An 18,154-nucleotide genomic window follows, 5' to 3' on the forward strand; every position below is an offset into this window, starting at 1 on the left:
TCTTGGTAATTTGTAAGACTTTTTAAATCTAAGAATTAATTAACTGAGAGTTGTGGTATGGTATGAGGAAGTCGAGAGTGGCAAAGAAGTATGTAAGAGTGGTACAGGATATGTACAAGGGTAGTGTGACATTGGTGAGGACTGCAGTGGGAGTGACAGATACGTTTAAGGTGGAGGTGGGATTACATCAAGGATCAGCTCTGAGCCCTTTCTTATTTGCAGTGGTGATGGACAGATTGACAGATGAGATCAGACAGGAGGCACCGTGGACTATGATGTTTGCAGATGACATTGTGATATGTAGTGAGAGTAGGGACCAGGTTGAGAAGACCCTGGAGAGGTGGAGATATGCTTTAGAGAGGAGTGGAATGAAGGTCAGCAGGGCTAAAACAGAATATATGTGTGTAAATGAGAGGGAGGGTAGAGGAATGGTGAGGATGCAGGGGGTAGAGTTGGTAAAGGTGGATGAATTTAAGTACTTGGGACCAACAGTTCAGAGTAATGGTGAGTGTGGAAGAGAGGTGAAGAAGAGAGTACAGGTAGGGTGGAATGGGTGGAGAAGAGTGTCAGGAGTGATTTGTGATAGACAGGTACCAGTAAGAGTGAAAGGGAAGGTCTACAAGAGGGTAGTGAGACCAGCTATGTTATATTTGTTGGAGACGGCGGCATTGACAAAAAGGCAGGAGTCAGAGCTGGATGTGGAGTTAAAGATGTTAAGATTTGCACTGGGCAGGACTAGGATGGACAGGCTTAGGAATCAGTATTTTAGAGGGTCAGCTCAGGTTGGACAGTTTGGATAGGCAAGATTGCGTTGGTTTGGACATGTGCTGAGGAGGGATGCTGGGTATATTGGAAAAGGATGCTAAGGATGGAGCTGCCAGGTAAGAGGAAAAGAGGAAAGCCTAAGATAAGGTTTATGGATGTGGTGAGAGAGGACATGCAGGCGGTTGGTGTGAAACAGCATGATGCAGAGAACAGGAAGAAACGGAAACAGATGATCCGCTGTGGCGACCCCTAATGGGAACAGCCGAAAGAAGAAGATGATGAATTAATTAACTGAGAGCATACAAGTTGTTTCTCACATCTGAGAGAGAATAAGATATGTGACAAGAATTGATGGTGTTGGTTAAAGAGAGAAAAACAGGTTCTAATATGCACAGCTTGATTAAACCTAACTTTTGAATAGGTAAAGCCTGAGGGTGTTGTTCTCTGTCTGGGAAAATTCACTCATAGAGGGATAATTTCCCTTTTTGAAAAGTGAATATAGTTTTATATGTTTGTTGTGAGTTAAAAAGCTTGAGGGTGGAGGATAAAAATAAAAATGTACATTTTTTTTATTTCCTGAGTGTTTTTATTAATATTAAAAGTCTGGGAAATATAACATGGCTTCAACCAAAGATGATAAACCACACAAGAACAACCTGCCAAACATTAATGTGCATATAAGTTGCAAATTGGAAAAATAAATTCAAAAAACATGTCAAGTAGAATATATTACAATATCAGCTTTTTTATCAGAATGACTGCTTTAGCAATCATATAATGGAATGTGAATGGCATTGTAGGTAAGGACAAAAAGCAAAGAATATCGATTTATATTGAAAAATGTGGGTGCAAATATTAATGTTACAGGAGACACCTAGGAAGGAACAAGTGAACTGGCAAAAAATGGATTTCAGAATGGATGCCCAGCAGAGTGTAAGGTGCAAAGAAAAGTGGGGTAATATTGCCTCTGACAGGGACTCCCATAGTGATACGACAAGAAAGATAATGGTAGACGTGTGGCAATAAGAGGGTACTGGCAGCGAAGCAAGACTTCAGAGATTCTCTTTTCTCAGGTAGATAGCAAAATGGGAAACACAGGTATAACTGGAGCATGATTTTCAGAATGTAACAGGCTGGCAGAATATAAAAATTCCCTCAAAGTAACTTTGTCAGAAATGTAGGGGAAGCAAATTATTGTAACTAATGAAATTATTCTTTTGAGCTGTGATGTAGAAACTGAATTGCCTAGATATACTAAGGCTTTAGTAAATGCTATTCTATTGACTGCCATTAAAAGCAATACTAGAAAATCAAAATCAAAATCTAAACCATCCATACCTGGAGAATTACATGTTGTTGTTGTTGTTGTTGTGTTGTGTCTTTCGGCTTTTCCCAGTTAGGGGTCGCCACAGCGGAACTCCGGTCCGCTAATGATTGGCAGTAGATTTTTATGTGCCGAGTTGCCAGCTCTGACGCACAACCTTCAACGAAGGTACGCCCATTTATGCATGTCTCCACACAGAAGACGCTCTAGCTGAGAATTGAACAGGACAACGTCATACTGTGAGGCGACAACGCTACCGCAGCACCACTACCGAGGACTAAAAGAATAGGAGGTGCTATTTTAAAAAAATGGAAAGAGCAAACTATATAGAAATAAGTGGCATATGTGGGAGCAGTACATGTAGAATAATGTTCTTGGGGAGGAAGAGGAGTAACATTTCAGGAAAGGCAGTAAAAGAGTAATTTAAGTAATGATGAAGTAAACGATTGTTTTTAAAAAAAAGAAAATATATGCATCATGTATGAATAATAAAAATGCACTGTTTTTTTTTATTAATATACGTCTTTCAACGTTGCTATTAACATTATATGTGAAATTAATAAAGATTAAAAAAATGATTGCTGGGAGCCATGATTAGAATCCAACTAAGTGTAAACAACATTCTCAATAATCTTAGCTAGGAACTGAAGATTAAAGAAAAGGTAGCAGTTTTCCAGTTTACAAAGAAATGTAGTAGGCTTCTGGAGGACAACTATTATTCAAATCTTCTTGAAGGACAGAGAGGAAAATATTACTACTCAAAGAAACATTAGACAACATGGAAAGCAACAGTTTGTAGATAGTACAGGTAAGATGTAACCAGCCTAAAACTGAAACCACCTGCTTGGTCTCTTCATAGCTAGCTTAAGAGTAGGCTAATGAGGCATGTTCTGTAGTTCTGTACAACAGTAGTAGAATACCCAAAAGAGAATTATTACTAGACATAATATGTGTTAGAGTGCAGATCTTGGGAATTAAATATACTAGAAAATATTTGGATATCTTGATTACAGATATGAAAGGAAACATCATTTCTGGGTGGAGATGTTATCTATATATTAAACAAGTGAGAAAGAAGTGTGTGTACATCTCAAGATTTTCATTTCAGAAAGTTCTTAGAAATAACTTTAAAGTTCAGCTAAAAACAACAAAAAAGTAGAAGATGAAGGGAGCAAAGTTACTGAAAAAATGACAACCAAAGAAACTGTAATTTATTAAAATTAAAGGATAACTTCACCTTCTACAGATTAACTCAACTCTTAGGGTGCTTTTCTCCCTACCATATGGTTCTTATATTGTGTAGGTGCGAGAAACCTGCTTGTATTGTATAAAATTTTCATTTCCTTGCCTTGGAATCAAAGGAAGAGAAAGACCATCCATTTTTAAGCTCAACTTCTTATATAATTTGCAGATGAATTTGTCTACACCTGTATGACATAATATAGCCGCATAGAAATCTGTAGTTTACCCTGTCAAGTACTACTGACAATTTTATACCGGTAATTAGTCCTGCTGATGTTAGGCTCAGGCTGCTCAAAAAAAAAAGACGGAGAGGTGTGAAACTGTTTTTCACCATATTTATTGCAGACAGGAAAAGAACTTACCCTGGATTCACAGCAGCTTCCAACGTAATCATTCCTTTCATTGCAAAACAGAGCAATTAAATCAGTCAATGGTTCATTTGGTGAGGAACTTTTGTGGCCTCTCCAGCTGCTGCAAGTGTCGGGTCAGATACATTCGAATGGGGCATTTGTATCAATCATTGGTCTGATGAGTGATGAGTAGGAGACTATGACCTCCCTGATCTAGATGAGAATCCCTTCATGATAAGGTGGGCAATGTAGAGGTCTTCCTAACTACTTTAGCTACATGGGGTGGTGAATGACAGACTACTATCAACCTGGGTCCTCATCAATGGCTTTGGTGACTGTTTCGAAAAAAAAACCAAGTTTAAAAAAAGGCATGATCTCGCCTTTGAAGCCAACTGGGTTGGGATCCAAAGTCAAAAATTCCCTATGTCTTTTTATGAGGTCCATATTATGATCTCCATGGCTTTGCAGATAAGGCTTGTCTAAGTGGGCAAATGGGGATGGGCCAGGGTCGGTGGGAGGCTTTAGGCTGCAAGTGGTAGTGGTACCACAGTTGCAGCAGCCCCCTGGGTAAGAGGTAAGAGAGGCAAAAAACAGAGTTGTCTAGCTGTGGGTCTAGTTCCTCATTGAGTTCATGCACATGGAGGACACCATCAGATCCCATGGATGCTGTGTTTTTCTTGGGAGAGAGTTTTTTTTGCTTTGGAGAGCAGTTCTCACTTGGGCATAATCGTTTTGGGGGCATCGTCCTTTTTTTGAGGGGAGGGGGGAGACTGAACCTGTCATTTGAACTAGCTCTGAGCATATCTGGGAGTTTCCTCCCAGGTTTCTTTAATAGCTAAAGGAGAGGCCTTATGATTGTCTTTTGAGTCTTTTTTTATTTTTCTCCTGCATTGGATGATTGGATGATTTTCTTAGTTTTTTTTTTATTTAGACTTCAAGGGTGGTCTTACTTTAAGGACTGAGTGCTTCGCGTATGTGGCGTTCTCTCTAGCCCGACAGGCAGCTACTGTGACCCTTTCTCCTACTCCAGTGGTGGGGCGGCGTCAGTGTGTCTGACTATGGGAGTCACCATGACTGTGTGTGGTCTGGCATGTGTTTGGCCCTTGGCTGTTGTGTGTGACCTGACTTCTGACTGTGAGGTCTATGTGTGTTGTGTGTTGTGTTCTGAGGTGGTGGTTGTTTGGGTGGTCTGCTTTGGTGGCCTCTGCTGTTTTTGGTAGATTTGGATCAGTTGATCAGTGTTTGTGTGTGTATGATTGTGTGTATGAATGGTAGTATGTGAGTTGTAATGGTAATATGTGAGACTGGGTTTCTCCTGACTGTCCTTGCTTTCTCCTCCTGACTGTGACTGAGAGCAGTTCCAGGAGCATTGCTGCTCCTTGTTAGCGCATGTATTTGTATCTTGTGTATTTACATGAGGCAATTAAAAGATTCCGGGGGGTGGGTGACCGAGAAATGGGGGTTGCTTTTTTGGGGTACTATCTATGACAGAGTGCGTATCAAAAGGTAATAATAACTGTAGGAGCAAGTGCTACGTTTAACAGATAGAGAATAGCCCACGGTTTAATTATAGGATACGCTGATTAGATCAGTAGTATAGTTCGAGGAAGGTAGTTTTTAAGGAAAAAATTTGAAGGACTTTTTAGGTAGGCCCTAATAGTTTAAACCTTAACTGGCGCTGCCTAGTTCGCCCTAGGTGTGCAACAGCAGCAACGGGCTAAAAATGCTAAAGCAGCTTAAAGCGCAGGGGCTGGATAAGGCTGATAAGACAGGAAATTACCCAAATTGGCCAAAAACAACTCTAAACACTGCTCTAAACCACTCCCCAGGAATTATGGAAATGACCCTAGTGGCCAATAAAACTACAGTTTCAAGTCAGAAAGACAGTTGTCACTTCTGTTGACAAATGTACATAAGCAGCATTACAATAAATGCTAAGCTTTAAATGTTTGTTGTTTACATTAAGTTATATTAAAAGATGACTTAAATGTAAAATCAAAGATGTCTGTGACATTTAGAGAAATGTCAGGAAATATTTTTTTCTTGCAAAGTATCAACTCATTTACCATTTTCATGCCCCCCCACCACAATACGACAAACTGCCCAAATCAGGACTCTTCTGCAGGAAGTGAGACAGGTGGCAACCCTATGAACTAGGTTGCTGACATTGTTTATAAGAAGTCCTTTTATGCTTTCTTGTGACATCCTTCCAGAGGAGGATGCATATCCGATGCACAGATCCTTGGGAAGAGACATCTTCCTCTGCCACTGAGTCATTCCTTACATAGGCGGAGTGTATGAGCATTTTCTAGTCCACAAAGGAAATATAACAATGGTAAGAATGATCTAGAGTGGAATTTACTTCAGCTTACATGTGTTATATGCCCTTTCATTAAAACATTAGGAAAGGGAAATCTAATCTATCTATATAAATAAATGAAGGAAAATAAAAATCTTTCCATTGCTGGCATTGGGTAACAGACTTACTTTCAAATCATTTTATTTCCATTAACAGATGTCACTAGTACACGAAACTGCAAGCATTCGTCAGAGCAGTAACAGTTTTGGCACCTGAGGGAAAAGTGTGGAGGGAGGGGACAGTCACTCTATCTTGGACTACATAAAGATGCTATGAACAAAGGCCTACAGTTTAGATACTTTTTCAGTTGTAGCTGTTTAACTACTTAATATACTGTTAAGCAAGCTCTGAGATACACACAAATAAGATCATTCTAGAAATAAAAGAAGCAGTCTTGTTACATAAGGTATATAAGATGACAGTAACTGCCACTAATCCCATTATATGTCAACAACATGGGAATACACCACTACTTCCTTATGTCTAGCACTACTCATATAAAGCAGACTTGAAATGGATTATGGGAAAGAGGAAGGCTTGAAGAAATACAAGATCACATTGATATGTCAAGACCCATTGGCAGCCATTTTGCAGAAAACATATTTAATTTCTATAAGAAGCAGTCAGAGTAATTCTGAGGTGTCAGAATAGCTCAGAAAACAAAGATAAAGTGACAAGATTGATTTTGTGGTTCTATGGTGGAGTGGACTTTTGTCTACAAATTTCCAAGACTTGTTCAGAACAAATACTTGGAGTTAACTTACTACAGCCTAGTGACACCTCCAGGTGTTTCTGTAGTTACATCCTACTAAGGCTTCCAGGCATCTAATATAGCCTGTTCATGTTTGCATTAATAATTTGAAAACTATGGTACATGCAAAGGATGTTGGCAGCTTATTTTTTCAATTGGTGTCTTCAAAGAATTCTGTAAAAAATACAGTCTTCTTCCATGTATTAGATGATTTTTGTTTAAGTAATAACTTAATTTTGCCCAATGTCCCGATTAATGAATGTGTACCTCATTCTTATATATTTCTATGATATTTATTTTCAATAGCAGACAAACATTACAAAAATTGTCTTAAAGCCCTCTCTCTAAACGGTCTCCTACAGGTTACCGAGAGGCGAACTATGCCTGGCAAGACAAGGCACCCTCAGCTCCAACCCTAAGGGACCATTTGCACATCCACAAAATGAACAGCATCAGAAGCACTAGATCCAAGAATTTTAAATTTACTTTTGACATAATTAAGAACATGTTGGTGAGACAGATGTGTGTCTTAGAGGATCCCCAAGCTTTGGAACAGGCTCCCCATCCATGTGAAGCAGAGTCTGTCCTTAAACCTATTTAAGCATAACCTTGACCAATGGACGGGAAATTGAAAATTCATACCAGGTCTGGTCCCCTTGTGTCTGATAAACAGAGGCAGACAGTAAAGCACAAACTAACATATTGCCCCACATAACCTTTAGAGACTTCCTAACATACCCCCTCCTAATAAATGCCCATGATACATAGGGGCACAACTGGGTTGGACTGCATGTCTAGGCTTATAAAGGCCCTGGTGTCCATTAGTCTAATTTATAACTATGAATTTCATGACCTAAATATTATACTTCTCTTATGGAATTTCTAAATATTACCTGTACCGTGATTCAAAACAAAATGAGTATTGTCAAACTGAATGCAAAACTGCAGTTGATTATTACTATTGGATGCAATAAACTCTACTATTAGAGAACTATAAGAACTATTAAGACAATTTATGATCTTGCTTGATTTGTTAGCTATAACAAAGTTAGAAAAGTGTTTGCATTGTTTCTGTGTTAATGGCAAATAAGTGAGTTAGATTTCTGTTGTGTTAAGTTCACATTTAAAAAAAAATCTTACTATAGAGTTAAAAAAAACCCCAGAAACACCTTGATCACCCCAGAGACTACATATACCCCACTCTCTTGTGCATGTATGGTCCTTTGCATGTGAGGACAGTGTCAGCAATGAATGGCTTGAGTAGCCAAAACCCAGATTGTCTTCAGTACTAGCACCAAGTTTTCCATGTACAAGAACCCTGCCTAAGACTGCAGTGGCAGGTGAGCCAGTTTCAACCACTATACCCCCCCCCATGATGGGCCTGTCCTTATCACTCATTTGTCATTTTTAAACTTACATCAACAGGGTCACAGTTTTGGCTTTTTTACTCTGTGTCTTACAGCTGGAAACTCTGGTCCCTATGATATTTGATTTTACTATAAAAGTGCTACACCACAAGGGATTATTAAGTAATTATAATGCATGATTTTATACAATCCTGTGAAAGGAAGATATTTGGAAAAATAAACTAAAATTAGTACATATTAAGATAATTATTCTCCTTTAATTTAGGCACCTCCCTTTAATTTAGGCACCTCCCTTTAATTTAAGCACATCCCTTTATTGCTTTTTCTTTCTCCATTCCTACTTTGCACCTTTTATATGTCACTAAACATAAATATTTTATTGAGAAAAGTGGAATTAACTCAAAATTTCAAAATGCTTGATTATATCTTTTTATTTCCTGCTGAAACATCTGAAGTTATTTAGATGATAAAGGATACATTTAGTGGACCTAACCATGTGAGGAACTTGGTGCTTCCATGTTAAAGGTAAAGGGAGAATATAACAATTCTTTATATTTAATAAATGAGGTATAATGTGCTTATAAGAAACACATTTAGATAAAAACATCTTTAATTTAGATTTAAAGATAATATAATCATAGCAAATGCTCCTTCTGAATAAAAAAATAATTAGGACAGTCATTGAGCATAATGCCCATGTCAGTATGTTCCTGTATGTATGTATCCAAACACTTCTGCCATCAGCAATGACAACAGTACTTACACACTAAAACAAATCAAAGATCTAAATCATAAAAACTATGCAGACCATCTCAAAGTCTTGTTCCTCTTTCTCAGCGTTTTGCAGCATACAGCAGGTTTAACATATGCATCCTGTACAGTCCTTCAATATACCCTCTTCTGTCAGACATAGTGTACATTTATAGGCCCAAAGGTATTATTAATTTTAAATAGCCACTCAATCTGTTTTGCAAAATAAATAGAATATCTTGTAATGATGGGTACAGTATGTATCACATAGGTCACATAGATTACTACCACTATGGAACTGTCCTCTACTACACATGAAGTAAAGTACTTCTCTTACTTTAATCAAATGTAATTTGGGCAAATGAATGGATAACTGTAAATTTACCCTTGGGCTAGCACCCCTGTTCATAGGTTCATAGGTTAGTACTAGGCTAACTGCCCTTGCGAGCCATTGTAAGCCTAGCCAATTATCCCTTGTGAGACTCAAACCCTGCACCTTGTGTTTGTAAGGCAAACACCTTAACCATTAGGCCACCCTCCCTGTCCCTGATTGGTAGGGGAAACATGTAAATGCCCCAACATATCCTTGTTTTTGTCCACCTCTAGGTTATTCATATGCAAAATATAAGGGATAGCAACTACCATGGGAATGTAAGGCTAGGTTTCTTAACATCCTTACACATCAACTGTGTAATAAGTACCTATGAACTTGTAAGAGACTCCACTATTTAGTGAAACATTAAAGCTATAATGCCTAAAAACATTTTCTCACACTAAAGGAATTTTTGCAAAAATAAATGAACTACAAAACAGATTTATTACATTAAAATATATATTGTTTACTGGGTATTGGGGTTAAATGTAAAGGAAAACGTATTGACATACCATTAGATAATCTAATATCTATAAAAAAATATAAATATATAAAATATAATATATAAAAATAATAATATATAATATATATATAATATATAATATATATATATATATATATATATATATATATATATATATAATATATAATATATAATATATAAAAATAAAAATAATATATAAAATATCTAATTCTGGATGTCTATTCTAACTGCATATTAGGTAGTGATTGTCATGCAATCAAACAGCCTAAATATGGGTTAATATGATACATTTAGGAGACATTAATGAATTTTCAGAACCTGACTATATATATTTTGCATATTTTTTTATTTTTTTTTTTTATATTCAGCTACAAACTGTCAGAATTTACATATCTAATGACATGATTACAAATACTGAGTCATTTAATGATTATTTTCTGTTATCTAACCACAACACTTTTGTTTTTCAAATGGTTATAGAATATAAAACACTGCTAATAGTCAGTAGAATTCCCTCTTAATACAAAATATAAAACAACATGCTAGTGATCACTTTGGGTGGACTGGCTGCCAAAGGAGAAGTTTGGGTCATGCTACCTGACCTTAGTGGTGTGCTTTATGGAAGTCCAATTGGTTCACTGTATTTAATGTTTGGTGAGAGTTTTACCAGTATAATACTTTGTATCCTAAATCAATGGTTGTACTGGCTATTTTTATGTAGATTGTTGGGGTGGAGTGTGCCGTTTTTACCCCTTGAAAGATGAGAGAAGTAAATGTTTTAAAATGAATAGTTACCAATTCAAAGTCTTTATCTGTTTGAAGATGATATACTGTTAAACTATTGTAAATGTTATTCTGTTAAACTTACTGACAGAAATCAATCTATAGTGAGACTAAATGAGGTAAAAGAAAAACATAACAAGAATATGTCATTTTTTTGTTAAAAATAATTTCAGTGCTAATAAGTCAACTGATAAAGCAGCTCTTAGAGACATACAAATGAGGTTGTACAACTTTCAAGTATTTGGGTATTACTTTATTAGAAAATTTTAATACCATAAACATTAATTATAGTAATATTCTCATTACAACACACAATCTCTGACTGTGTATTCATATTCACTTAGCCTTTGTCAAAGCATGAAAAATTATAAGTTGGTGTTTTTTTTCCACTTAGTTTCTTGGAATGTGGCTAGATCTACATCTCAAATAGGAGTGCAAAACTTTCAGTTTCAAATTCATAATATGAACCTTTAACCAAATTTCATGAAACAAAAGTATCTGACACACCCACCTTTAATATCAAATAGTAGTAGTAATAATACTAATAATACTAATACTAATAATAATAATAAATAATAATAATAATACTAATAATAATACTACTACTAATAATAATAATAATGATACTAATAATACTAATACTAATAATAATAATACTAATAATAATAATAATACTACTACTACTACTACTACTAATAATAATAATAATAATAATAATAATAATAATAATTTGTTAACCAGGTATGCTCGTTAGACAAGAGAAGTAGGAGTAAAGTCTGGTTAAGTGACTTATCTGAAGTCACACAACGGCAAATGAGGGCTGGGGGAATCAAACCCTGTACCACAGGAACTGCAGCTCACAGCCTTAACCTTTTGCACCAACTGCCAAAAGTCATTGAAAAGATTTGATTAAGTTTACTTGGTATTCAAACAAACCTTGGATACCCATTTGTTATCATATTAGAGCATGAAGCAATGGCGGTATTGATATACCAGTTAGAGCATGAAGCAATGGTGGTATTGATATACCAGTTAGAGCATGAAGCAATGGCGGTATTGATATACCAGTTAGAGCATGAAGCAATGGCAGTATTGATATACCAGTTAGAGCATGAAGCAATGGCGGTATTGATATACCAGTTAGAGCATGAAGCAATGGCGGTATTGATATACCAGTTAGAGCATGAAGCAATGGCGGTATTGATATACCAGATTTGATATCTTACTTTTCAACATTCTTAAAATTCTGATTTATTGGCTGGAGGAGTTCATTATTGCTGACTGGAAGGTATGCAGCAAAGTCATGTTTATGAAGTGGAATTGATCTGTTTTATTGAGTATTAGAATATTTCATTCAAATTATAAAAACAAGCTGTAATTTCTGCAAAAAATATAGTTACAGTTAATAATAGTAGCTTACCAAGCATTTTGAAGGCTCTTTTGGTAGCATATTGCCTCTTCATTTTTAAAGGGTAGACAATACCTTGAAACCTCTCTAGTGCGATGCAGGTCATAGTAAGGATGCCAGTCACAATGGCTGTACTCTGCACAAATGGAACCATTTTGCATACAATTGCACCTGCAACAAAAAGTAATAAGTCAGCTATATCACTGCATTTAATTTTTGTTAGTAATTGTGTAAATTCACATAAGCCATTTTGCCTCGTCAAAGTCAGTCCTGTAGGCAAAACATAGTGGGTCCATCTACAGCTTAATAATATAACTTGATGGTTACACCTGCACCCCATTCAATAGAGTGTGGTCCCTGGAATGACACTGCTATGGAGATGCGTTGTATATAGTCCATAATAAAGAAGGATGCATGTATATCTGGATATATGACACTGTTGTATATTCAATAAATCAAACCCAATCTGATTGAGCATATATACGTGAAACTCAATCCATCTAAAAACAAACAAACAAAAAAGCACTTTAAACATTTCTTTGTAGGGTAAAGCACCCATATACCCCAACATCCCCCTGCTAGGCCTGTATATGTGAACATCTGATTTTCAGTCACATATATCTGCTTATTTTCTTCTCAACAAATTAAGCATTCAATAAATGGTATGTCTACCATATATGTATACATTTCCCTAATTATTCGATCATCTTTAACAGAATGCTTAAAATTTATATGCCTGTCTTTTTAACAAAGAGCCATGCTTGTATAATGTGTCACATTGAACAGGGTGCAGGACAGAAATGTGAGACTCTAGAGACTGACACAAAGTGAGATTGCAAAATTCTGGACTATTAGTTACAGTGAAAAAGCAAAACATGTTGTAAGATATTTAAAGCATTTTTGCAGGAGGCCTTTTTATACTAATTGTGAGATTGCTGCATCTCCAATTAAGGGTCATTCTAAAGCAGTCTCAGTCATATTATATATTATACGCCATTTATACCTCACTGATCAGACTCTTAACTGTCGACTTTTCAGGTTTTGCATTTCTGCCTTGTGCCTGGATGAAGATTTATATGATGTCATATGATGTCTCACATCATTTACATTCCCATAGAAAAAATGGGTCTATATTAAATTAGCGAACGCTTAGAAAAGCGAATGTCAATTGATCGACCCCTTTTAAGCGAAAGCTTAAAATCTCGAACACCCGGAAAAGCAATTTTTTTCACAGGGAAAAAAATTGCTGGTCCACAAAAAAAAAAACAAAAAAAAACTTAAAACATTATATAATGTGGGGGGATTCGCCAACTCCAAGATCGCACCACAGTGGAGGAAATGGCGAACTCCCGAAACTGGCCCAGCGATTTTCCCTGTGAATAAAATCGCTGTTTCGGGTGTTCGAGATTGCCAGCTTTCACTTAATAGGGGTCGATGAATTAGCGTTCGCTTTTCTAAGCGTTCGCTAATTCAATATATACCCGAAAAAATGTACATCTGTGTTTTCATCTTATTTATGTGATCTGGTAGGCAAGTTCTAGTGTATCCTACACAGCTTCAACTAAAAAGGCTCAACTCTCTAAGGCAGTCTGCCATTTCATGCAAACAACACATCAACACTCAGTACATCGAAAATAGAAACAGATGTCCTTTTCTACTACTACTACTTTTAACCACATTCAGCTCAGATTTATCTGAACAGTGGTAGTGTTATGTAATGAGCTTTTTGATGCATGCTAGGGTTACGAACAGGGACATTGTTAGGGTTAGCACAAATTACTTAAGCGGGCAGAGGATCTTTGCATATTGTATGCATGTAGATGTGCATATTATATATATATATATATATATATATATATATATATATATATATATATATATGACAGTACTCAATATATTTGTACATTCATAATTCCAAATGTGTTTAACACCAGCAGAAGTAATCGAAAGTCATTTGATCACTTCTGCCGTTGTTAAGTCTGTGCAAGATTGTGCACAGTGGAGATCTGGGAATTTGCCCTTTCTCCACTGCATAAAGATCTCAAAGTTGGTATATATAATTAGTGGGATGGTGGTGATGGCACAAAAAACATAACTGCTTTATTTTTTGTTGTTTTTGCTTTTGATCTTGTGAGATCGATTAGGCATTTGTTTCTGTCCTTCAGCGTTTTGAAGTACACCCTGATATATATATATATATATATATATATATATATATATATATATATATAGCTATAGATATGTGTGTGTGTGTGTGTGTGTGTGTGTGTGTGTGTGTGTGTGTGTGTGTGTGTGTGTGTGTGTGTGTGTGTGTGTGTGAGTGTGTATATATATATATATATATATATATATATATATATATATATATATGTGTGTGTGTGTGCGTATATACGTATCTATCTATACATTTTATATATATATATATATATATATATATATATATGTGTGTGTACACACACATACATGTAGATAAATAGATGGAACTTCACAAATCAGTAGCTATATCTGTCTACGATTCATTTAGTTTAAATTGAAAATATATAAATATTTGATCAAAGACTCATTATGTCTAAACCACATTTGCTCTCTCCTCACATTTGATAGAAAAGTATTGTAGGCTATAGAGAGTTAATGCTGGTGTGATTTAGGATGGTAGAAATTACAAGGAAATTGCTCTAGTGCCCCATATGTACCTAGAAATACCTCTTAGAGCAAACAATCTGGACAAAGCCTAAAACGATGAAGGGACAAATAGGGACAGATTTCAAATATCTCTTACAAACTTAGAAAGTTGTTAGCATAATAGGTTTTGTATTAGCATGGATTTTCTGAAGGAAAGGAAGGATCTTAAACTCAAATGTTTGTCATTAATTAATTACTTCAGTCCCCAGCTATTTGCCAGAAAAGTACAGATTTTAGGAGGAACACACCAAAAATATGAGGCAAAAATCTGTACAGTTGAGAGGTATGTATAATGCCACCCACAAACCAGTCATCAGCAGTGATTCAGTGTGTGTGTGGGGTTTTCTTTTTTCTCTGTGGTTGTGCAACTGTGGAGTTAATATATTTAATTTAGGGTGGTGTGGGGGTGAGGTCCTCCACATGTGGGAGGGCCTGCAAAAAAGGGGGAGTATTCGTTTTATATGAAATTTTAGATGTAATGTGATTTGACAAAATGCATTTTAGATTAAATGTGTGTTAGATGAAAATTTTAGATAATTTATGATTAGATGAAAAGGCTTTTGGATGTAACATAATACACTCATCTATAGTATCATAGTGTGGTGATTATTTATCTCCTTTGTTTTAATTAAATGGTCCAGGCCACAACTAAGGCCCTGAAGGCAAAAAGAACAGTCAGACACAATATGTTACAAGGTATTACAAGGTTAACTAACAACATTCCTTGGGATTCAAAAAGGTTACCACTAAGTGTACACTCAGTGTACATTTTCTGTACTGAAGAACATCCCTACCTCATTACTTGTGTGTCTACTCACTCAGAAAGGTTAAACTAAGTGGACACTTAGTGGTAACCTTAATGAATCCCAGGGATTATTTAGAACCAAGGTAAAAAAGTATTATAGCAAATACAACTAAAGTATTAATATGTAAAACACTGAGTTACTAAGGAGCAGGAATTTCTACACATCAGTCATAATAAATATTAGTAACAAATTAAATTTAAAAACAAAAATGAATTCAACAAAAGATGGACAGGGATGTAGTCTTTTGAGTTGCAACCGAGTATATTATACATTGAGCAGTATGGTTTATAGTACTCAGTCTGAGCAATTGCATTTATTTTACATTACAAGGTGAAACTTTACATTTTTGAATGATTGAAACTAATCAGTTTTCCCAATTTGATCTGAGATACTATTCCAGCTATCAGGTACAAAATGTCCTTTCACAGGAAGAAAGAGTAAAGGCTCTTACTAAATGAATAGATTCTGTGTCCCTAGAAGAGTAAGTTTTATTTCTTATGTTACATTTATCAAGGAGAGGGGGCCATATCTTTCATGAAGAATTCTGAATGTGAGCTTCTTGAAGAGAACATCTGCTTTAGCTATTTGTTTGTGATGTACAGTAATATTCACCATTCATGGCTAGATTCATAAATCTGACAATTTTATTTTGACCATGAAGTACTCAGGTATTTTGCTGAGCAGAGGGCAATAAGTGGGAGGCCATATTCAAGCCTGGGAAGGAGGGCATTTTTTGTTGTATCATGTCCAGCTTTTGCTGTGAGTAAGTCTGCGATTCTGTAAGCAACTTTAGTTGATTTAAAATGTTATGAGTGGCATTCCGAAAGACATGTGTGAATGGGCGTGCCTTCGTTGAAGGTTGGGCGTCGAGCTGGCAACTTGGCACCGTGAAAATCTACTGCCGATCATTAGCGGACCGGAGTTCCGCTGTGGCGACCCCTAGCCGGGAAAAGCCGAAAGACAACAACAACAACATTTATTTCAGATTTAGTCTATAGTAAATGGTCCCTTTCTTGTTTTGAGACAGGAAGGTATTTTCCTGACTGGTCTTTAATAATGATACTTTAGGCGTACCTCAACTTTGGGGTGTAACAAAATCATGACAGGTAATTTCAGTTGTATTAACTGAAAACGTTTTTTGCTATGAAGCCAGCTCCATATAGTTTATTTATTTATTATTATTTATTTTACATTTGTTAACCGGGCTGGTCTATCTGGATACATATCCGTTTTCAGTAGAGGCCCGAGGAGAAAAGCTCCAATACACAATAGAAGTACATATTTAAATTGCAAGATTCAAAGTATTGTTACAACAAGAGAATACAGTTTACATATGCAGGAATGAAAATTTACATAGATGTTATATAAGACTAAAGGACAGACAGGAAATTATACACAAAACATTGATTTCGTTAAAGATACTGAAAAATAGACTGAAATCAGAGATTTTCCTTATTACTAAAAGGAAAGAGAAATTTTAGAGATCTGCAATTAGGGAAATGGGCTAGGGAAGTGGAGCTAGAAGTAATGAGATATGTAGTTAGTCAGGTTCTCGACATGGGCATGTCCATTGTGTGGAGAGATATTCTTTAAGGTTAGCTTTGAAATGATTGAGCGAAGAAGTAAGTCTAAGGTTGTTTGGCAGGGAGTTCCACTGCTTGCCAATGGAATTTGCATAAAGGGCATCCCCACCTGAGTTTTTTGCTTTAATGGTTAGGATCTGGATGCTGTTTGATGATCGGAGACTGTTGAGGTTAGTATATGGAGTTAGAATTTTGCACAGTGAGGGAGTTCTATCAGGATGGTTGATTATTTTATAAGCTTCAAGAGTTGGCTAAGTTTGAGGAGATTTGGCAGTTCCAACCAGCCAAGGCTTCGCAGATTAAGGCAATGATGGGTTCGATAAGGGAACCTGTAATAAATCTGGCAATGTGGTTATAGGCAAGAGAGAGCATGTTAAGTTCACGTTTATTGAGAAAAGAGAGGATCGGGAAGCATAGAGGAGGGAAGAGAGGAGATGGGTGCGAGCAATAGTTAATTTGGTAGTGGGAGTTAGGAAGTTTTAATTCTGTACATAGATCCTAGTTTTTTGTTAACAGACTTTACTGTTTGGGTAATGTGTATGTCAAATTTGAGCTTATGATCAATAGTGACACCTAGCAGTTTGGTACTGGTAACAGGGGTTATGAGGGTCCCATTATTGGATTTAATATGAAAGGTTGTGTTGTTAGTGTTTGGGAGTTCTTTACCTAGAGGTGAGAAGACGTTGGGGAAGAAAAGTAATAGTTTGGTTTTAGCTGGGTTAAGTAGAAGTTTTAAGTCAGTGAACCATTTTTCAACTAGTGAAAAACAATGTTGTGTGGTCATTTGGAGATTCGAGAGGGAGACGTCGGAGCAGATTAAGGTGGAGTCGTCGGCGTATTGTATGCAGGTGGATTTAGGGATGACTGATTGAAGGTCATTTATGAAGATGGAAAACAGAAGTGGGCCCAGTATCGAGCCCTGAGGAACACCTATGGTATTCGGGAGCAGTCCTGATATTCTGTTTTGCCATAGTTGTGTACTAATCACTCAATATGATGAAACACTCCTCATCTTTTTGTAGGCACCACCTTTCAGTTGCAATGTTTCTTTCCTAGTATATGTTATGAATGAAAATTATCTCTGTATCATCATTCACTAACAAAGACATTTATCATTCTGTGTCACT

The 18,154-nt window shown here is 36.3% G+C and overlaps 1 protein-coding gene across 1 annotated transcript in view; it reads right to left on the reverse strand.

The window, feature by feature from the left end:
• Window positions 1-18,154, reverse strand: part of LOC122789469 (pyroglutamylated RF-amide peptide receptor-like) — a 500,860-nt gene that overhangs the window by 125,335 nt on the left and 357,371 nt on the right. The window contains exon 2 of the mRNA XM_044056959.1: window positions 11,969-12,127. Coding sequence (XP_043912894.1) covers window positions 11,969-12,127 — 159 coding nt within the window. The remainder of the gene's footprint in view (window positions 1-11,968; window positions 12,128-18,154) is intronic.

Source organism: Protopterus annectens, chromosome 14.part0 (assembly GCF_019279795.1).
Source record: "Protopterus annectens isolate FY-2018-M chromosome 14.part0, PAN1.0, whole genome shotgun sequence".
In the NCBI taxonomy this organism is placed as follows: Eukaryota; Metazoa; Chordata; order Ceratodontiformes; family Protopteridae; genus Protopterus; species Protopterus annectens.